The sequence below is a fragment of the Phoxinus phoxinus genome (assembly GCF_949152265.1).
Source record: "Phoxinus phoxinus genome assembly, chromosome: 17".
NCBI classification, from domain to species: Eukaryota; Metazoa; Chordata; class Actinopteri; order Cypriniformes; family Leuciscidae; genus Phoxinus; species Phoxinus phoxinus.
In genome coordinates, this window is record NC_136892.1 from 1,858,840 (window position 1) to 1,882,344 (window position 23,505).

The 23,505-nt window shown below is 39.3% G+C and overlaps 1 protein-coding gene across 2 annotated transcripts in view; it reads right to left on the reverse strand.

Moving 5' to 3' along the window:
- fstl4 (follistatin-like 4) overlaps positions 1-23,505 on the reverse strand; it is a 256,801-nt gene that overhangs the window by 124,445 nt on the left and 108,851 nt on the right. For both annotated transcript variants that reach the window (XM_079585040.1, XM_079585041.1), the window contains exon 4: positions 22,879-23,106. In XM_079585040.1, the coding sequence (XP_079441166.1) occupies positions 22,879-23,106 (228 nt within the window). The remainder of the gene's footprint in view (positions 1-22,878; positions 23,107-23,505) is intronic.

Genomic DNA, 23,505 nt, shown 5'->3' on the forward strand with positions numbered 1-23,505 from the left:
TGCGTGTGTGTGTGTGTGTGTGTGTGACACGTCCTCTTAGCAGCTGGTTTGAGATCAGATTAAGTCTTTTAAAAGTTAAACACTGTTATGTATGGACGCTTGTTTCCGCCACAGAATAAAACATTTTAAAATATATACTTGCGACTTTTTATCTCAGAATTGCGACTTTATAACACACAATTGACCGTTCGCAAAACCCCGCCCTCAAACGGTTCTCGTCCAATCCTAGCTCAGCAACTGTAACTAAGGAGAAGGACCTCCGTCAAACATTCCGATTTCAGCAAGATAGTGCAACGATGCGCCTATGGCAGTGAGGTCTGCACGGGCTTAAAACTTGCTGTATTTTATGATTGCTTGCAACTATTATTAAAAAATAGGCTACATGTACAAACACCGTTTAACTACGGCACTGCGGCCCCTCATCAGTCAGCAAACAAGAGGAAAAAAGAGAAAAAGCACGGACTTACTAATTACGAAACTTTGATGTGGTTGAACAGGAACACAGTCACAAATTCCTCTGGAACTCAAACATTCAACTTCAAAACAAAGTTCGCGCAGTTGCACAACTATTTACACAAATATATCCTTCTCAGTCGGCTACGAGTTATGAATGAAGAGAACAGCATTGAGAGTTGATGGTTTCAGCGCGTCCCCTGATTGCAGTGTTGTGACTGAAGCGCGCGCGGGAGCACATGCCCAAAACAGTTTTGATATATAATATATATAATGATATATGATCAAATAAAAATGATTGATATATAATTTTACAAAACTGTTTTGTGCATGTGCTCCCGTGCGCTATTCTGTCAATACTTTCTGTCGTGCCCTGGAGGATATGTCTGCTCCATTACTCAAAAACCAATCACTTAATGTATGGAGCTCAGCCATGTGTCTGGTTCTCAATTGTTTGACGGGCGTAGTAACAATAACTAAGGGGCGTGGCTTTTGCGAACGGTCAATTGGGAAAGTTTAACTTAATTCAATTAAGTTACAATTGCATGATATAAAGTCAGAATTGTGAGATATAAACATGCAATTCTGATAAAAAAAGTTCAAATTGCGAGTTTATATCTTGCAGTTCTGCCTTTACAACTTTATATTACGCAATTCTGAGATAAAAAGCCGCAATTACCTTTTTATTTTGTGACGGAAACAAGCTTCCATAGTTTTGAATGATAATGATGTTCCTCCGCAAATACATGTTTGAATCCATGACTAGGCATTGTTATTGTCCACACTGCATGCAAAAAAAATTAATATTTTCTTATTCAGTATTTTGTTGTTTTTAGTTTTCCAGTGCAAATATATTCACATTCTTAAATCAAAATACATTTAAGTCTTGTATTCGAAAAACAATTAAGTGTGCAAATGGGTCAGAAATATAAACTTGTTTTCACTGTGAGTTAAAGGAACACTCACTTTTTTGTAAATAGGCTCATTTTCCAGTTCCCCGAGAGTTAAACAGCTTTACCGTTTTCCAATCCATTCAGCCGATCTCCGGGTCTGGCGGTAGCACTTTTAGCATAGCTTAGCATAGATCATTGAATCTGATTAGACCGTTAGCATCTCTCTCAAAAAAAATGACCAAAGAGTTTTGATATTTTTCCTATATAAATCTTGACTCTTCTGTAGTTACATCGTGTACTAAGACCGAATGAAAATGAAAAGTTAAGATTTTCTAGGCCGATATGACTAGGAACTATTCTCTCATTCTTGCGTAGTGCCGGTCACGTTGGAAGTTACAGAGCTAGGGACTATTTTCAGGCGCTGCGTAATATCATTGCGCTGCTGGTACGGCAGCAGAGTTATTTAATTATTTTAATTATTCAACTTTTTTTCATAGTTTGGCTGGTCCTGCGACTTACTGACTGAGATGAACCAAGAGAAAACATTACCGTCTACAGCCGCGAGAGGGCGCTCTAGTTAGCGGAGTTGTTCAGAAGCGACACCAAGGAAGAACTCAATGTATTCAGTGTTGAGGATTAGGATCGGGAGCTTGGTGAACTTGCTGGCTAATGTTAGTTTAGCCTATTCAGCCTCCCAGGTATATGTTCTTTATGCTATTGCGTAGGGTTTCCCGTGTAGTTAAGGTGGCAGGTGTGTGTTGCTTAGGCGGCCGCCTTAGTTCCAAAGTGCTGCGGGAAACCCTGTGTTACGCGGACACCTTCAGCCTGTTGTTCTTTATGCTGTTGTGGAGCTGAATAACTTGCCTTTCCAGATTAAATGTCTGTTCATGGTCTTGGATTTTGTGAAATAAATTTCTAAATAAATGCGACTTATAGTCCAGTGCAACTTATAGTCCAGTGCAACTTATAGTCCAGTGCAACTTATAAGTTTTTTTCCTCTTCATGACGCATTTTTTGACTGATGCGACTTATACTCCGGAGCGACTTATAGTCCGGAAATTACGGTACGCAGGAATGAGAGACGGACGATATTGTCTGTCGGTCTTAGTACACGATGTAACTACAGAAGAGTCAAGCTTTAATTGGGAAAAATATCGAAACTCTTTGGTCATTTTTTTGAGAGAGATGCTAACGGTCTAATCAGATTCAATGATCTATGCTAAGCTATGCTAAAAGTGCTACCGCCAGACCCGGAGATCGGCTGACTGGATTCGAAAACGGTAAACTCTAGGGGAGATGGAAAATGAGCCTATTTACAAAAAAGTGGAGTGTTCATTTAAGTTTAAATTTGATCTCTTTTTTTTATTCAGAAAACAATACTTAAAGGAGAACTCCGGTCAATTTTAACATTGAGCTCATTTTTTGGTAAATTTGGAGTGCTGTCAATACAGAGAACAACTACAAAAATCGGTGTTGCCTACACCGTGTTATCCTCTTTTTAAAATTTGCACCCTATTGACTTGAATGGGGCAAGTTTTAAACCTGCTTTTATCCTCTTAACATCCTTGATGTGTCATACAAGTGCCCAGCCATGTTGAGTGATTCCTTCAGAGTGAACACGGGTGAATCTGACTGCAGTAGATGTAAAAGATATGAATAAAAATGATGTTATATCAGCCAGCGCACATCCCTGTATTTACTTCCTGTTTTCGGTCGAAGTCCAAAGTAGTCGATTGTCGAGTTCACGCGCATAGGTTTAGTTATCTATGATCACGCGCGTGAACTCGACAATCGACTACTTTGGACTTCGACCGAAAACAGGAACTAAATACAGGTATGTGCGCTGGCTGAAATAACATAATTTTTATTCATATCTTTCACATCTCCTGCAGTCAGATTCACTCGTGTTCACTCTGAAGGAATCACTCAACATGGCTGGGCACTTGTAATGACACATCAAGGATGATAAGAGAAATAAAAGCAGGTTTAAAACTTGCCCCATTGAAGTCAACAGAGTGCAAATTTAAAAAAGAGGATAACACAGTGTAGGCAACACCGATTTTTGTCGTTGTTCTCTGTATTGACAGCACTCCAAATTTACAAAAAAATGAGCTCAATGTTAAAATTGACCGGAGTTCTCCTTTAATATATGAAAAAAAAATATTTTGGATATTTGTACTGGAAGCCAAAACAAAGACACTGAAGAATAACTTTTTTGCAGTGTTGATTTCTTGAATAATGTCCACCAAATCTCTGTTATCAAAAATTGCAATTTACAATCAAGATTATATTACAGTACCTCGCTATTACAATTTCACAATGACTCCCACCTTTTCAATTTGCCTATTTTCAAATGTTTTTCATAGCCTTGTAGAAACCCAATGAGATGTGCACTAATGTTTATGGCGTATCAAACGACACAAGACTTCCATTACAATTTGCCTCTCTGTCTGGACAGACTCAATTTTGAAGGCCAATTATTTTCAGAGGGGGATAAAATAGTAACCTTTGAACAACCTCGTTTTCCAATTCAGACAGCCTTAAACTCAATCTACAAATCTCTTAAACCCCACTGTGCATGGCCTTATGTTCAGAGGATCGTTGTTAGAGAAGAGCCAGTGCCAAGAATCAAACAGGTTTCTCTGCTGAATCTCAAATGTCTTTGGTTTGCATTTGCAATTCACTGCCAGATCCTCCTTTCTATCAGTGCAGAAGTGTAGATGCGCAACACACACGGTTATTTCCATTCGATCAGGCTTGGCTTGAGGCGCAGGTGTAATTTGTGTGTCGAGAGTAAAGCATTGTTTCCTCAGCAAACCACACACACTAGCCTGAAGATCCGCATGCCACAGGTGAAGCACAGCCGCTGGACACTGGTTAGTCCTGGTCAGTGCTGGGTCAATGCATTACTGGTCTTGTTTCTAACATGACAGTGTTGCAGAACCACAGAAAGGCTGGTATGAGTGGCTTTCAATTCACAAAATTGATGTAGATCGAATTAGATTGGTAAAAATCTCATTTGATTCGACTGTTTACTGTTCACATTTGCTAAATCTGATCTGATTTTAATCGGATAGGCACAAAAATTGAATTCGGACAGACAGTGTGAACGAGGCTTGAATGTGACGACAAAACTGGATCATTACATTGAGAATAGTCGTTTTAAAAGAGAATTAACTTCTAATTCAACAAAATATATAAACAACAACATAGGCTACCTTTACTTGGAGCAAAATTGGATAAGAGACAAAAATGTAATTAAAATAGACTAAAATAGACAAGTTATAGGGTTATGTTTTGTTTACTCAGAATCATAACATTGTATGCAGTGCTGCTCAAGTACATATGCTTTTGTAAAGATGTTTTTTTTTTTTTTTTTTACAAAAAAAACCCAAAATACTGAATAAGAAAGTGTGTGTGTGTGTGTGTGTGTGTGTGTGTGTGTAGCAGAAACAATATATATATATATATATACTGTATAGTGAGGGCAGTGGCTTACAGGGTATCTTTGGGGATTTGGTCCGTTTCTTTTTGTATTGACAGTGCCGGCACTGAATCTGTGAATCTGAGTTTGTTGTTCTTCTCAAGGTATAAAGCATTTAATATTTCACACTGCTCAGCGAGAGAAATTGAAGCTATTAAACATGTTACAACAGAAACTTGTGCAGCCAAGAAACTTACTCTACACTGGTTTAGTAATTCACCTGTGTGTGCTATCACAGCAAACAAACTACAAACCACAAGCCACCCGTCTTAGAGAAGCATTACATGTGCATGCCACTGTTGAAGAGAATTTGATTTAACGGTTCAACGGAAACCCATATTTATGAGTTGGGAATTCGTAATTAAGACATTAGACGTCTTCAACTCACTTTTGCTCTGGAAAATAGAGATGTACATGTTCTACAAAAAAATCAGCAAGATTTCTTAACTTCTACAAAATGATTAATAAAGAATGTGCATAAGCAGTGTTTTTTATTATTTTTTTATTCAATGTATGAAGGTGCTGTAAATGTGTAATTATTACATATTCTATCATCATTTTACAGTACTATTGCATTTTCACATGCAGCTTATCTCGCATTATTAGTTTCTGTATCGCCCTTTTCTCAAGGCCGCGGAAACATGTATTCTTCTTATTTATTTAAATCCAGATAATTGATTAACAATAATGTACAAATAATACAAAACGGAAAAAAAAATCAAACGAACTTATGAAGTGGATCTCCGACCCACTCCATATCTCCCGACATATTGTGTTCAATCCATTTCCACGGCATTTATGACGCATCCAATTTGCATTATTTTCTTTACAGAATAAATAAAACAAAACATAAACAAATAATTTCATAAAATTGTAACAAAAATATGAAACCAAATAAATTTACTTAAATGGCTTCAACAGTTTCATTCATTTCAACAAATTTGCCACCGGTGCATTCGCTGCATTTCTTGTGTCCTCCATATTTTCTCACTGATACATCAAAATCAGAAACTCTGGGCTCAAAGAAAGTCTTTATATAGAGTTTATATATAGTGTGTTTATATAAATTAGTTTATATCTGGATTCAGGTTTCATGGCAAGTAAAAACCAGGCATTTAGTAAATAACTTTGACCAGAACATGTTTATCCTCCAAACATATATTTGGGTTTGTTCATCGCTGTCCACAGAGGGAGCTTTAATGTAGACAACATGTCCAATACCCATCAATATTTGCACTATTGTCAGTTAGGGTGAGAACATGCGTTGTGTTCAAGTCCTCCTGGGACGTTCGTCGTGTTTATGACGGCAGGAGCGTTCGAGTCACTTTCGTCGGAGTAAGATGGCGGTGCACTTTCTCTTAATTAATTACACAAAAATACAGCAAGGTTCCTTAACTCTTGTTCTAGAAAACGAAGAAGGTGTGCTTTGTTTTTGATTCATTTATGAAGCCACTGCCAACTTTATCGTTACATGTTGCATTGTCATATTATAATGGCATCATATTCTGTGCAGGCAATTGACCGTTCACAAAGACCCGCCCCCTTTAGTTACTGTTGCTATGTCCGATAAGCCACGCCTCTCTCACACACACATAATCATGTTCTCACAGTGAAAAACACATCGTGGAGCAGAGAGGAGACTGACAGACACTGACCAGCTTACTTTTGATATTAAACAAAGTCTCACCTTTCAAATTTGGTAATTTTTTAAAAGAAATGTAAACAATAAATCTCGTTTTGTGGCTCTTTAATGTGTGTGTCAGATTGCTGCCTCAGTTAAAGCCGCTCGTGAACCGATCATCTCTTCCTTCTAGTTCATTTATAGCATCAAATAAACATGAATGAACATCAGAAGGAATGTTGTTTTAACCGCGGAAAGACGTCAGTACACTCCGCTTCTCAAGTTCAAATCCTCACTCTAAAAACTAATTCAGAGGACCTTTAGTCATTACTTAAATATACATATTGTTGTGAAATAAAAAATCAAGTTCTGAGATACAGTTAGACTTTTTACTTGTAATTGTTATTTTATTGAGCTTGGATGACACACAAATTATGCCTATTGATTCAATATACTATCATGACTTGTCAGAGTTTAACATTTTCAGTCAATCAAAAATAATTTAATTTTAAGTTCTGCTAATGTAAAATACAATTTGATGACGTGTAAACGGCCCACGCAGTTTCCGCGCGCATGTATGTTCAATGCCAGACGACGAGTGGGACCACACAGTTGAAACTCAATCTGGTGAATGGTTAGTAATTTTATGTTTAATTACACATTTGCATTCGCTCAGGATTCTGTTGGTGATAGCCTACTGTATAGTAACCGAATACCGAAATCTCGAAGTCCTTATTCTGAAATTTGAGTTGAGTGTTGATAGTATATGTAACTGTGCGTTCACACCGGACGCGAATAGCGCGTCAAATTCGCGCCTGCCGCGTCTAATTTGACGCTTGAACATTTTGAATGCATTCGCGCGTCCAAAGCGAAATGGACGCGTATAATAAGCAAGCGTTTGGAGCGAAATTGACGCGCGTCCGAGGCGAAATCCGCTTCTTCTGGGAGAGGCAAGTGCTGCGGGAAATTTAAAAATACTACTGTTATTGTGTCACGAAATGTAGTTTTAAGAGTTGTTCAGTCGAGAATGTAGTTGTTTAAAGCTCAAATCTGTGGTTTATTTATAAAGATAGCGCCTATTTGAAACATTTGATCGGACGTTTTCGGGTTGTGTGAGACCCAGGGGATCACCGGGTGCTCGAGCCCATGTAAGCCGCCTGGAACAGCCTTTACCTCGGCTGGTCCTCCTGACGTCTGCCGCTGGTAAACGACTCGAGAAATGTTTAAATTCACAATATATAGCTTCTGTTCTATTATATGAAACATATAATTTAAAGGACATTAATGACTCGTTATAACGTATGTCAAACGACTTCTTTAATTATGTTAATATTATTATATATTAATATTATAGTTCATTTAAATGTTTTGAAAGGGAAATATATTAAAAGATGAATGTTACATGTATGTTTAAAAGAGAAATATATTACAATTTAAAAATGGTGCTAAAAAGATAAATAGTGATTGGAAAGCTGTTTAAAAATATACATAATTCCTTATAAAAGTCAGTCATTTCATTTGTGTTATTTAAAATTAGGGCTGGTCCGAATACCATTTTTGAGCTTCGAAGCTTCGGTAGGAAAAAACTTCTTCACCTAACTTAAAACATTACGTTGGATCAACTTAATTACTTGCATTCATGTTGAAAATTATTAAGTTCATGTTACTTAGAAATGCGTTTTATTGTGGACTAAAAGGTAATTCACCATACTCAAAACATCGCTTTGAATTAATGTAATTATGCCAGCAGTCTTAACTTAAAAATTCTAGTGGAAAACGGTAACATATTTTTTTTGTTGACCCAATGTTTTATTTTTTAGAGTGCTCCAACGTTAATCTACTAACTCTCCTGACGGCTTTGTCCGACAAAATGGTGGATTTGGCGGATGACGAATTATAATTGGTCAGATCACCTGTCAATCAAACTCCCTGCGAAGGATTAGCTTATTGCGCTGTAAATAGAAAAGCCTGACAAATCACAGCTAAATACCTTAAAGTGTTGTGGTATCCGCCATGTTTCTCACTGACACGACCACAACTCCTAAAGATCGGGGCTTAGAGAAAATCCCGAGCTCCCCACTTATTTACGACATTGTGGTGGAGTTCAAGTGCGTTCAACTCGTAAATACGATCTATACGAGATGACTTGAACGCACCAATACTGTAACTGGGACAAATGAAATTACACCAAATTATCGTCCTCAGAAAAACACGTAACAAACACATCACAGTGAGCTCTGACTCGTGGCACTGCGTCACTGCGGGAGAAGATGCGGTATCCAGACGATCAGCCGAGTGTGTGACACAACACAACAGAAACCTCCCCGAGACCGCGGCAGAGGAAGAGTGTTTTCAGTTCTGCTGAGTGTGTGTGTGTGTGTGTGTGATTGAAACGCTGCCCTCCGCTAATGAGCACACAGAACACGATGTCACCAGGTATTAGTGCTCATTTTTCTCGCAGGGCCCATTGGGACGATGAGGCGGCGCTTCTCTCGGTGGAAGGCATTAAAACACTCTCTGTGGAGTGTGTTGTTCAGACTCATGTGGAGAGTGATAACCAAACTAGATATGGTGGACCAAGGACAGAAGTCTCTAATGGACAAGAGCTTCGTGATACGTACGGATGTACAACACCAGTCAAACGTTTGCACACCTGCACATGTTAGAATAAGAGTTGTGGAAACTACTGTATATCATAAAAGGAAGAATGGGAACGATGTAGAGACCAAAACACGTGACATGCGATACACACAGGGCTTGATATTCACTTTTCTGCTCTTCAGCCACTGAACCACTGCTAGTGGTTTTATAGTTACTAGCCACTCATAATTTTCACTGGGCACAGTTTTTACATCGATACCATGGGGGAAAAACGGCCATATAGATATTTTTAATATTATCTCATAATTTGCCAGCAGGTTTATTAGGCTGCTGTCTCTTTAAGATCTGACGCACGGATCCATTACACTCTTACACATGTGTTTTCTCAACTAGTTACTTAAAACATAACTGACTGTGTTTACATGAATACTCGTCAAGACCAGCGTTTTGACATTATTTACTGTATTTGACTGTTAACACTAGAACTCCCAAGACAGTCATTTTGACCGTTTTTAAATATTACAGTGTAATAGCTTTGTTAAAATAAAATCAATTTGGCTGTAGGACTCTGACTTTTCCTAACTATGTGTATATTTTATTCTGACATTGTTATTTTATTAAAATCACAAAACACAAAACAGTTCTGACTATTTCTACCTAGAATGGCCATAGCGGTCATTTTGACCGCACGCATTATTGATACATAAATCCGCTACATTTCCCGCCTATTGGTACCCGTTTGCACCGTTGAGCCTACTGGAGGAAGACGTGTTAACCTTTTGTTCGTTAATATTTTTTGTTCACTGAAAATCATTCTAAAGCAGTTTGTTTTCTTGTTTAGCTAATGTTCATGTTTTTTCTACTGTACTGGATTGTGCTGCATACGTGTCAATGCAAGTTTTTAATGTATTAAAATGTTTATAGTGTTTTTGTTATTGTATATATGTTATAAGTTATTGTATCTTAAGATGTTTTTTTATTGTTTAAGGAAAATATTTATCAATTAGGCTGGAAAATACATTTTCACATTTGAATTATTTTTAGATTTTGTATTGATTATTGAACTTATTTACAAACAGGGCTGTAGGCTAACGGTATGAAGCTTTGACGTTTCCTAACATTTTTGCATGTCTTTTCACGTGGTGAGTGCGGTGGGGAAAAAAAAAAATTGACGCGAAACTTTCCTCACATAGAGAGGCAGCACCTGTCGGGGCAATCTTTCTTTTGTGCTTGTTTAAAGTGCGTCATAACATGATGACAGGAATTAAAAGCTTCATTGGAAAACTTTAAAAGTTTTCCAATATAGGTTCCAATATAGATATGACATGACAAAAATTACGTTCAGTACGGCCATATGAACGTCAAAGTATGAACGGTTAAAATGACCGCTATGGTCGTTCTAGTAGTTTGGGAATTCCGGTAGTTCTAGTGTTAAAGCAACACCATGTAGTTTTTCAACCTTTATAATATATTTCCAAGACCGACCGACCGATGCTGACTTGGCCGTCATGCTGTCGGACTAGTAAATATACATGATTAGACGGACAAAATCATCTTTTAGGATAACTATCCTAACGATCCTTATTTTTCTGGTGAAAGTGTCTTGCCTCCGGCTATAATGCAAATCGATGTTTCACATTTGCAGATTCATCTATGGTAGCTTGATATTATAATATTGACGATATATGGCTATTACCTACCACACAAACATTGAATTGAATTAGCATATCCATTATGTAAAACAGTAGCCAATAGGCATCTATAATGATCTGTGCTAGCACTAGTGTATCCCCTGGTGTAACCATGACAGATTTTACGGCAGTAGTAGAAGACAATACTGTTTCCTAACTGTATGGGGACCCCGAGAGCAAAAGCTACTTGGTGTTGCTTTAAAAGACAAAATCTTTCATTTTTATTGAGGCGACACGTGATGTGTGATGTCTGTGTTAATGTCTGAACTACAGAGTTACATACGGGAAACACACACCAGTTCCGGTTGCATTTATGTCTGTGTTTCAACCCACGGTATGGACGACGAAACGTTCGGTCATTTCAAAAATAAATAAAAAAGTTTAAGTTTTATAAGCACAAACGCTCGCCGTGCTCTGTTCTGTGATGCGCGTTCGTGACGTCACGTAATACGCAGTTACGCTGTAAAGGTCTCGCTTCTGTGAAAAGTAAAACATTTCTGTCCTGACGAAAATTTTATTTTAGACTTTTTAATATTCCAACACCCAGGATACACACACGCAATGGGCATTTTAAACGATAAACTGACACAAAGACATTTGAATGTGTGTGTATGGTCCTCCTTCCGCACATCTGTAAACACTGACTCGTCAAGCGTGACCTTTACAGCGTAACTGCGTATCACGTGACGTCACGAACGCGCATCACAGAACAGAGCAAGGCGAGCGCTTGTGCTTATAAAACTTAAACTTTTTTATTTATGTTTGAAATGACGATGGTTTCGCTAGATAAGACCCGTATTCATCGTCTGGTGTCGTTTAAAGCCCGTTGAAGCGGCGCTGACACGGTCATCTGGACCTTGACCCGTTTGGGGCCCATTGACGTCCATTATATGGAGAAATGTGTTCATCAAAAACCTTCATTTCTTTTCCACTGAAGAAAGAAAGACATGGACATCTTGGATGACATCGGGGAGAGTAAATTATCAGCAAAAGTTTTAAAGTGAACTAATCCTTTAAAGGGCAAGTAGCACCAGACAAACTCATTTAATGGTTGTACAAAAACATTAAAATTACAATAAATTAACAACAGAGCTGTTATATTCACCTGCTATTCATTTTCAGATATAATAATTACACTCATGTAAAAGCCGAAGTGTTTGTCTTCAACATAAGGTACTTGTCTTCATGCTCCATTATTCAAACAAATATATATAATTAAGAATAAATAAGCTCCTCTCTGTGTTTCATTATCAAATGATGTTCATATTATAGCTCTACATATGGATTACGATGAGAGACTCGCTCACTCTGTGTAGGAGAAACATCTGTATTGAATATTGAAATATGATATCGGTTGTAAAGTTGTAAATTTCTCTATATTTCTGTAAATGTGTGTGTGTATGTTTATGTGTATGTATGTGTGTGTATATATATATATATATATTTCTCTCTTCTTTTAATTTTATGTAATTTTTTTTGTCTTTTTTTTGTCTTGTATTTGTGGTTCTGTGTGCGTTTGTTTGTTGTATGTCTGAATATTGACATGTATAACTGTACTTTTGTTTAATTGATTATTGTTCTTTTGTGATGGTTGTGTTGTATTTTAGGACCCCCTCGAATACGAGATGGTGCATCTCAAGCAAGGGGTTTATCCTAATAAATATATTTTAATATATATATATACAGTAAATAAGATATATAGCCTACGCAATGTTCCTCATTGACCTCATGATGTTAAATGGCAAACTCCCGGAAAAAAAATAAAATCCCAAAAGTTACAATTTCCCCTATTCAGTTAAAAATAGCATTTTAATTTCACCGTTAAAAATTGTAATTTAGCGTTTCTAATTAAATAGCCCGGGACTAAAGTATTAGAGCTCATTTGGGTGAAAGCCATCACTTGAAACCCAGGCCGATACGTCACGAGTGAGAGGCAGAGACAGAGATAACCGCATTATAAGCACTGTCAGAGTCTCTGAGCGGCGTGCGGATGCGCTTTCACAGGAGATTAGTGTGTGTTTGAGCTGAGTGGCGTGTGTTAAAAGCCACAGTCTGAACTGAGCATGCTCTGTCTCTTAAAGCCTCCATGATAATATACAACAAAGCCTAATAAAAAAACACTTGTCCTAATTTGTCCTGATGCATGTGTGTATCCAGAAGAGTGGTGAGAGAGAGAGAAAACGCATGTCCATGATGATGGCGCGCTGCAACGATATTTAGATTTACATATCTGCATAATCTACGGAGAGCATAATCTCCAGTTTCTGCTCTTACAGACGCAAGACCAGCCGAACGCTGCGAGTGTGTGTTAGAAATCAGGAACGCTGAGAGAACATTGTGTTTGATTCAATTTTCATCTTCAAACCAAACTTGTGTCTTCAGCCGATAAAGTTTAAACCCGTCCGGCTATCTCTCATAGTGGTCACTCGTTATTCAGTAGACGGAGAGAAGACGGGCTTTAGTGGCTGTTTGAACACATGAGCGTTTACACTACGAAAGCAATCCGGTCGAGTGTGTTTTTAACTCCATCTGGAAGAGCTCAAAGCGTTTTACACCTGTTTACTTCTGTACACATCTAAACATCAGGTGTAAACAGGCTATAAATCAAACATGGTTATAAATTGTGAACCAATCATAATTATTACACACTTGATTATCACACATATAGTTTTTAATGAAAAAGAACATCACATTTACATCCAAATGCTAATTAATCTACATGGAATAGACCACAAACACTAAACTGGGGGTTTATCCCCTTAAAGGACAAGTTCGGTATTTTACACTTAAAGCCCTGATTACAGATCGTATCTGATGAAAAATAACGGTTAAGATTAAAATTTGGACACATGCTCCTGTCCCGAGAATTTTAGGTTTATTTAGCTTTCCCCCCCCCCACCCCCACAATGGTTGTCTATGTGCACTGGCAGATTCCTTCCTAAAACACATTAAACTTTCGTTTACAAAGACGTGAAACTCACCGAGTGGTCAGGGGTGTTCACTGATACGGTCCCAAAAAAAAACGCTGAAAAAGATGCTTTCCAACAGGTTTTATCGTAGTGTTTGTCCAACTCCATTGACTTGTATTGAATGTGCTGTGTGAGGTGCGTTATTCCTCCGCCGCTTCTTCTTCTGCTTCTTCTGTGTATTAAATGAAATGCCAGCGGTTTGCTTGCAATCGGCAAAGGTGCATTATCGCCACCAACTGGTGTCTATTATTCAAGCTCTCAACGGAAGAATCTGGGTGTGACGCGTTTGGCAAAATAGGTCCACAAACGCTAAATAAAACTAAAATTCTCGGGACAGGAGCATGTGTCCAAATTTTAATCTTAACCGTTCTATTTCATCAGATACGATCTGTAAACAGGGCTTTAAGTGTAAAATACCGAACTTGTCCTTTAAGCGGCACCCCCTTTTTTTAATAGACATGAAAATGCTCATTTTGAACTTAAAGGTGGGGTATGTAATTCTCTTTTTTGGCCATTTGTTCAAAATCACTTAAAATCCTATTCCTAACCCATTTACAGGCACTGAGTTAGAAGCACTGAAATAAAAATTAAGCAATTTAATAATCTGTGGAACGGGCAGGACTCGAAAAACTCCAGCCAATCATTTCCAAGACCACCTAGAATCATTGGACAGTAAGTGCGTCAATCAATCGGTCGTACCTCCCCCCCCTCCCCCCATCCATGTCCATGTTCTTTGAATGGGTGGAGTCAAAGGAAAGAAGGTAGGACCATTTGAGTTGTGTATTTTCAAATTTTGTGACTTTTCGTTTTGCAAATCACATACCCCACCTTTAAATGGTGGTAATTCAAGAATGGTTTGGAATATAGATGTTTTAAAGAAGATATTTGGCAGATTTTTGTAGAAGTGAAATAAATTAAGAAAGTTAAACAGAAAAAAGTTATGAAAAATGTACAATGTTAAAAATTGAATTATTCATATTTTATATAAAATATATTTTCAAAACGCCGGCGCGTTTGCCGTCCCCAGAGAGTTAACACACACACCACACATCACGCGTCACCTCAGTAAATATGACAGATTGTGTCTCTCAAGTGTCCAGGTGCATGTGTTGTTTTTGTAATATACGAGCCTAAAAACGCTGCCGTCCTTCTTCCCCGATGGTGAATAAACCGTTCTTCAGTCCGTCAGGTCACGTGGACACTTCATTAACTTTATTGCTCCCGAGAGATTCATCACATTAAAGTATTTGCTATTTGAAATGGATGCCATGTTCTACTTATAAACGTCCCCTGTTCCTGCATAAGTCCCTCGCCTCATAAACATCACTCTCAGATGCCAGACTCAAATATGATGCATAGAGTATACAGCATCCGATCCAACACACCGCTGTGCCTTGGGTTTAGTGTTCTCAACACATAAAAGCACTTCAGCTTATTTTACATTTACATGAAAACCTGATCTGTGCTTAGATGACGTTTGTGTGTTTGAAGAGTGCGCATGTGAACGAGCTCTAGTGTGTAAGAACGAGTCTATGAGTGAATCTGGAAATAAAGCAAAATAACTGAGAAAAAAGAGAAATATTCCTCAGATACATGTCTGTAATTTATATCAAAATATCTTGCATTAATTCGATCTCAAACAGTTTCATTAACAGTAGTTATTACTCCACACGTGTGTGAAATCATAAACCAACGTGGTTGAACGGCCAATTTGCAACAATATGGTTTCGGGAAACAGTCGTGACTCGCTAGTGGATTTCTTCAGCGATGCATCGCACTGTGATAGTTAATAAAGTCTTCAGAGAAAGTCACATTACATCCAAATCAAAAGAAAAACACACAAATGTTGAAATGGTGCATTTATATTACACTCAACCCAGCAAAATGCTGGGTTGTTTCAACCAAATTTTGGGTCAAATACTGACAAACCCAAACGTTTAATTTAAACGTAATTTAAAAAAAAATATGTAATAATGTAAAAAAATTAATTTAAAAATGTAACCCAACGGCTGGGTTTGTCCATATTTGACCCAAAATTGTGTTGAAACAACCCATCATTTTTTAGAGTGAGAAGTGTTAATTTCTGTGATTAATAATAGCAAAATCATGTTTGTCTGGCTGACTGGTTGTACTAAATAATATCAATAATAACAAATAAACAATGAATAAAAATGAATGCACGTGTGAATATGGATTCTTGAGATACTGATCTGTACAGAATAACATTCAAATATGATAATCAGTTTCAGATACGTGACTTTTCCAGCCCATCCGTCATACTTGTGACTATCAGTAATGGTAATATCTATAAGCATATACAGAATTAGTGTAATAATATCTCCATATACCGATGAGAGTGTGCCCGGTGAGAGTTATGCGCTGACTCTCTCAGGAATATAGAGATGGATTGTGGATTAAATAAATGTCCTTGAGTTCTGATTTCAAAAAATGTCAAAAATGTATTTGTATATTATATAGCTTGAACCTTAAATAAATTAAATACAAATAAATTAATTATTAAACGGAAATACCGTTATAGCGTTATAATTAATAAATGGATTTTACAGATAAGAAAAAAAAATTATGTAGAATTATTTTTTTATTTCAACTGATATTTACAAAAAATCTCACGGTGCAGCATTCCACTTATCAACATTTATTTGCATGTATTAGATACTGCATACATATGTTTTCTTTCTGTTGGTCAAAATAGCATTTCCCCAAGAAACAGTCCAGTATGAACCTGCCGTCCTCCATGATTCCTTATTCTTTCCAAGTTTCCAACAACAAACCACTCGGACCAGACAAATCCGTAATTACGACTTCAGAAGTGGGAAGTAGGACATTTCCGACAGCACGTGAAGCAGCATTAATTACACCTAACCTCAGCCAATCAATCACATGTTTTTTAATATTTTATCTCTTTTTTTTAAATTTTGGGATGAGCTGGAAACGCTCCTGACAGGATTTCATGAGGTTCATACAGTTATATTGAGTAATGTCTCAGCACTGTGAAATCATTTCTATGGTGACACACTTCCCACATCTCCAGGACTGTGAGCGATCATTAGGAGTTCTGTCACGAGGATGGAAACCCCTCGCAGCGTCCCTCGACCCGCCAGAGATTCATTTGTTCACCTTTCGGTGTTCTGACGGCGGCGTCCCGCTGTGTGCCGGGCATCAGTCAAACACTCGTACGCTTTGTTGTGGCGCTCCGGCGGCCTACAGAGAAGAAAGATGCTTTTCCACTGCAGTGTGTGGTTGCTGCGTTGTGTGTGTTGTAAGAGAGTGTGTTGGGATCAAAGTTGAGTTGAACAGTGACCCGAGGAGCCGTCTTTCAGTTCAATGACCGGCGTGAACAAAGAGAAGCCCTGCTCGTAAGTGTCCGTAGATGTCTGAGCGAGACCAACACATCATTAAACCCTTGAACACACTGTTTTAAACACGTTTACTGGTCAAACTCAGACAGGATAAACACAACTAACATTAACGAGAACCCACAAGCGACTGAACAGAACGGAGTATACACGGAGGACATGAAGAAACTAACTGGACACAGGTGGAGGAAGGTAAACCAATCAGGACTAACGAGAACAGCTGCAGACAAGACAACAGAATTGTGACAGAAACCAACTGTGATCACATGACTCTTTTTAATGACGAGGCTCAACCTGTTTTGTGGACCTGAGGCGGAAAGCAAAAGCTTGTATTGTCATTTTGTTTGTGTCCATTGCAAATTTCTTTCGGCCTAAGCCTTTCCAGGTCGGTATGTCTACCTTTGGGTTAATTCGCCTAGTGTAAATGCAGATATCTATGGAAGCTTGTTTCCATCACAGAATAAAACATTTTAAATGATATTTGCGACTTTTTATCCCACAATTGCGACTTTATATCACACAATTCTGACTTTATAAATCGCAATTGTGAGATAAAACTTTGCAGTTACCTTTTTATTTTTTTATTCTGTGGCAGAAACAAGCTTCCTTGAATATCGTACATGGGTCACTTTTAAAGAAGATGCAAGTCATCTTCATTTATACAGCGCTTTTAACAATGTAGATTGTTTCAAAGCGGCTTTACAGAGATAAACGTATAATTTAAGGTAACAGATTGTTTTGTCTTTATAGCGGTTCTTGAATAAAGATATTTTCCAGCTAAAGTTAGTCTTGATTGATTCACTTCTGTCACAACGATCATTAGTTATTAGATTAGGGGCCGCTAAGACGACACCGTTCTCTCTACACAGACTTTAAACGTGAACCTGTGAGAAACACTGATGGCGCTCACGTGCGCATCAAGAATTAATTCTATAGTTATGTGCGTTTGAATATATGTGCGCAGGTTTGTAATTCTTTGCAAACCAAGCCTTTGTCTGGCCTTACAATTTTTAACCCAAATGTTATCACTTCGGCCAGTAGATATGCGAAACCGAAATTATCCTGACAACGCTTTATCTGTCGAGTGGTAAAGGGATCCTCCATAGGGAGAGACTTGTTGGCATGTCAGCTGGTCGTCAAAAAAACAAACAAACAAACAAATCGGAATTGGGCATTGCTGGTGGTTGAGGAGATTCCTCCTTCCATGTGAAGAGCTTTGAGTACCCAGAAAACCACTATAAATGTAACAAATTATTATTATAAGTCCTGTGGTGTAAATGCGGTCTAATACTCTGAATTAGTTGACATGTAGTTACTTCTTGTTAGTAGAATGTCTAATGTGGACTCTCGAAAATAAAGTTTAACTGTGTCTCCAAGACAGCTACATATGTCCAAATTAGCAAATGGAGAATCCCAGATGTTTCTCCTTAAGAGAACTCCTAGTAATCTCAACAATATCCCAAACTGTGCTCAGATCAGAGGTCTTCATGGGTCCACAAAACCGAGGTCTGACCCGAGAGGGGATGGGTCTGATATTCGTAGCATCAGGCTCGGGTAATTTAAAATAAATGTGCTTTTAATGGACCTGAAAAGACCAGAATTATGTTAAAATACGACAACTTTCCACTATTTGTTTCAGGCGTTTAACAACACTTTATAATTTAAAACAAATACATATTTAATTATTCTAAGACACCATTACTATCGCCCTTCTTCAATACGCAGGTCTGTGTGTAAATGACCAAACGCTACGAAGAAGGACCGGACAATGAATCTCATCTACATATAAGGTAGGAAGATGGGCAAACTTTGAAATCTACACCTAATGTGTCGTGTCTGAGTTCGGTCTTAGTTTGACATCTCGGCTGTTTTACATTCAGGTTTAGTTGGGTTCGAAATGTTGCTGTTGGACTCGGGTCTAAATTCACCGGTTTGCCTGGGGTCTGGTGTTTCTTTTTGGGAAATTAATTGATGTACTGTATGTCGGGTCCGGATAAGAAGTGATTCGGGTCGAGGACAGATTTTAAGACCCCAGAAAACTAAAGATATAATTCCATAAAGTTCTTCTAAAACCCTTCAGGATTAAAAATCACCCTAAAACCATGCAGCAGAACTCCACACACACACACACACACACACACACACACCCAAGTCTCCTTTCCTTCAGGTTACACATGCTGGGATAAATCCGCGAGTCCACCGTGACATTCAAAGTGACGTTGCTTACGTGAGCGTCTCCTGTTCTCCCTGCCCTCTGTAAACTGAATCAGCGCTGCATCTCCTTGTGCTGTTTGTTGAGGTTTGTTGAGGTTATTCTTCGCCTTCTCGATGTGAAATACATTCTAGCTCAAACTGCTGGATCTCCTCAGACCGCACGCCTCCGCTATGCACAAAGGCACAGGGCTTTATTATTATTTATGAGGTGGAACATTGTCAAGTGCTTTACAATGACCTTCATTTAGTTCGAGACCATAAACCTTGACCGTCGTATCACGAGGCGTATTCCCCTCACAGCACCACAACAGATCCAACCACAGCTTATGGACACATGTCACATCTTATGTGCAGTCTAGAGATGATCACATGACATTCAAGATTCGCAGAAAACAAGTCATGCTGGATTAGATGTGTGTGCTCTGAAATCCTCCAGCTGCCCCGCTGCATAGGCAAGCATAAACCAGCATGAGTTCCTGGTTTATACTGGTTTGAGCTCGTATAGCGCTGGTCTAGCTGGAGAATATCATGCTGTTCTCAAGCCAAACTCCAGCTCCACCGGCACTGCTGGTCCCAGCATGCAAAACATACCGTACTCTGGATTTTTCATCAGGACATGTACATACGCATATCTGCATTTTTTATGGAGGCGAACCTCGCAGCTTGAGCCATAATGCATGTTTTATGACTTTTTACTGTGTATACCATGTATATATTTAAAGTGCCCCTATTATGCTATTATAAAGATTCCTAGGCCAGATGTCCCGGTCTGTTGTGATTGGTCTACTCTGCTCTGATTGGTCAGATGGCCCAGTCTGTTGTGATCGGTCTACTCTGCTCTGATTGGTCAGATGACCCAGTCTGTTGTGATTGGTCTACTCTGCTCTGATTGGTCAGATGACCCAGTCTGTTGTGATTGGTCTACTCTGCTCTGATTGGTCAGATGGCCCAGTCTGTTGTGATTGTTCTACTCTGCTCTGATTGGTCAGATGACCGAGTCTGTTGTGATTGGTCTACTCTGCCCTGATTGGTCAGACAGGCCCAGTCTGTTGTGATTGGTCTACTCTGCTCTGATTGGTCAGATGACCGAGTCTGTTGTGATTGGTCTACTCTGCTCTGATTGGTCAGATGGCCCAGTCTGTTGTGATTGGTCTACTCTGCTCGGATTGGTCACATGGCCCAGTCTGTTGTGATTGGTCTACTCTGCTCTGATTGGTCAGATGGCCCAGTCTGTTGTGATCGGTCTACTCTGCTCTGATTGGTCAGATGGCCCAGTCTGTTGTGATTGGTCTACTCTGCTCTGATTGGTCAGATGGCCCAGTCTGTTGTGATTGGTCTACTCTGCTCTGATTGGTCAGATGACCCAGTCTGTTGTGATTGGTCTACTCTGCTCTGATTGGTCAGATGGCTCAGTCTGTTGTGATTGGTCTAGTCTGCTCTGATTGGTCAGATGGCCCAGTCTGTTGTGATTGGTCTACTCTGCTCTGATTGGTCAGATGACCCAGTCTGTTGTGATTGGTCTACTCTGCTCTGATTGGTCAGATGACCCAGTCTGTTGTGATTGGTCTACTCTGCTCTGATTGGTCAGATGACCCAGTCTGTTGTGATTGGTCTACTCTGCTCTGATTGGTCAGATGGCCCAGTCTGTTGTGATTGGTCTAGTCTGCTCTGATTGGTCAGATGGCCCAGTCTGTTGTGATCGGTCTACTCTGCTCTGATTGGTCAGATGACCCAGTCTGTTGTGATTGGTCAGATGACCCAGTCTGTTGTGATTGGTCTACTCTGCTCTGATTGGTCAGATGACCCAGTCTGTTGTGATTGGTCTACTCTGCTCGGATTGGTCAGATGACCCAGTCTGTTGTGATTGGTCTACTCTACTCTGATTGGTCAGATGACCCAGTCTGTTGTGATTGGTCTACTCTGCTCTGATTGGTCAGATGGCCCAGTCTGTTGTGATTGGTCTACTCTGCTCGGATTGGTCACATGACCCAGTCTGTTGTGATTGGTCTACCCTGCTCTGATTGGTCAGATGGGCCAGTCTGTTGTGATTGGTCTACTCTGCTCTGATTGGTCAGATGACCCAGTCTGTTGTGATTGGTCTACTCTGCTCTGATTGGTCAGATGGCCCAGTCTGTTGTGATTGGTCTACTCTGCTCGGATTGGTCACATGACCCAGTCTGTTGTGATTGGTCTACCCTGCTCTGATTGGTCAGATGGGCCAGTCTGTTGTGATTGGTCTACTCTGCTCTGATTGGTCAGATGACCCAGTCTGTTGTGATTGGTCTACTCTGCTCTGATTGGTCAGATGGCCCAGTCTGTTGTGATTGGTCTACTCTGCTCTGATTGGTCAGATGACCCAGTCTGTTGTGATTGGTCTACCCTGCTCTGATTGGTCAGATGGGCCAGTCTGTTGTGATTGGTCTACTCTGCTCTGATTGGTCAGATGACCCAGTCTGTTGTGATTGGTCTACTCTGCTCTGATTGGTCAGATGGCCCAGTCTGTTGTGATTGGTCTACTCTGCTCGGATTGGTCACATGGCCCAGTCTGTTGTGATCGGTCTACTCTGCTCTGATTGGTCAGATGACCCAGTCTGTTGTGATCGGTCTACTCTGCTCTGATTGGTCAGATGGCCCAGTTTGTTGTGATCGGTCTACTCTGCTCTAATTGGTCAGATAACCCAGTCTGTTGTGATCGGTCTACTCTGCTCTGATTGGTCAGATGACCCAGTCTGTTGTGATCGGTCTACTCTGCTCTGATTGGTCAGATGACCCAGTCTGTTGTGATCGGTCTACTCTGCTCTGATTGGTCAGATGACCCAGTCTGTTGTGATTGGTCTACTCTGCTCTAATTGGTCAGATGACCCAGTCTGTTGTGATCGGTCTACTCTGCTCTGATTGGTCAGATGGCCCAGTCTGTTGTGATTGGTCTACTCTGCTCTAATTGGTCAGATGACCCAGTCTGTTGTGATTGGTCTACTCTGTTCTGATTGGTCAGATGGCCCAGTCTGTTGTGATTGGTCTACTCTGCTCGGATTGGTCAGATGGCCCAGTCATTGTTATTGAGATGTGAGTGTTTAAATTGAGATTGCGATCTTTTAACGATTAATCATGCAGCTCTTTTGCGGACATTATGCAAATTAGTTACAAGTACTGGAAATACTGACGACTTGTTTCAGCAGTTCAGAATCACTTCCTTTTGGCAGACAATAACTTTCATTTTTCTTTGATTTTTGAAGCTTTGCAGACCTTTTCCATTCACAATCATCTGCCTTTATTACACACTACATAAAAAGGAATCACTAAGAAGCATAACTGGGGCACTTTAGGATTACATATCTAATTATAAAATTTAATCTTAACACATTTATGAGACCCAGAGAATAATGTTTAAAAATGTGTGGTTTCAACAGATCCAATTTTGCATAAATTTAGGTAAGTCACAGATGCTCTTGATAGAGCTCATTTTGAACATCACTTTTAAAACTATCCACTGAAAAATAGCAGAATGTTATTGCTCGCACATGAGCACTGGACCGGTGTATTCCCAGCACTACAGTGAGGATCGTGCCGCTCACCTCTGAAAAAGCAGTCTTTGCTGTGGACCACATAGATCCTCCTCCGCTGCAGGCAAGCGGTGCGGTACAGCTCGCAGTGGTTCTCATAGAAGCGTCCATCGGAGCCACACACGGGAACAAACGAAGCGTGGCACCTTTCCTGGCACACACACTCGACCCGGCCCGTCGCATTCCTAACCACACACTCCCGACCCCGGCCACAGTTCGTCCTCCTGCACGGACCCTCATCTGGAGAGAGAGAACGCTCAAAGTTAAAATCAGTGAACAATTCATCAGCATTTCTTTTCTGACACCATCAATCCCTCGGGAACACTTTACAATAAGCTTCATTAGTTAATATGAACTAAGAATGAACAATACTTCTACATCTATTTTGATATTGATTTCAACATTTACTAATATTAAAATCAAAGGTTGTATTAGCTAACATTAGTTAATGCACTCTGAACTAACATGAATAAACAATGAAAAGCTGTACTTATATTAACAAAGATTAATAATAACAAATGTATTGCTTATTGTTAGTTTGTACATTAACTAATGTTAACTAATGAACCTTATTGTAAAGTGTTACCAATCCCTCTTTATTTTTCATCCACCTGTCATACAAAGACAAAATTCACCATT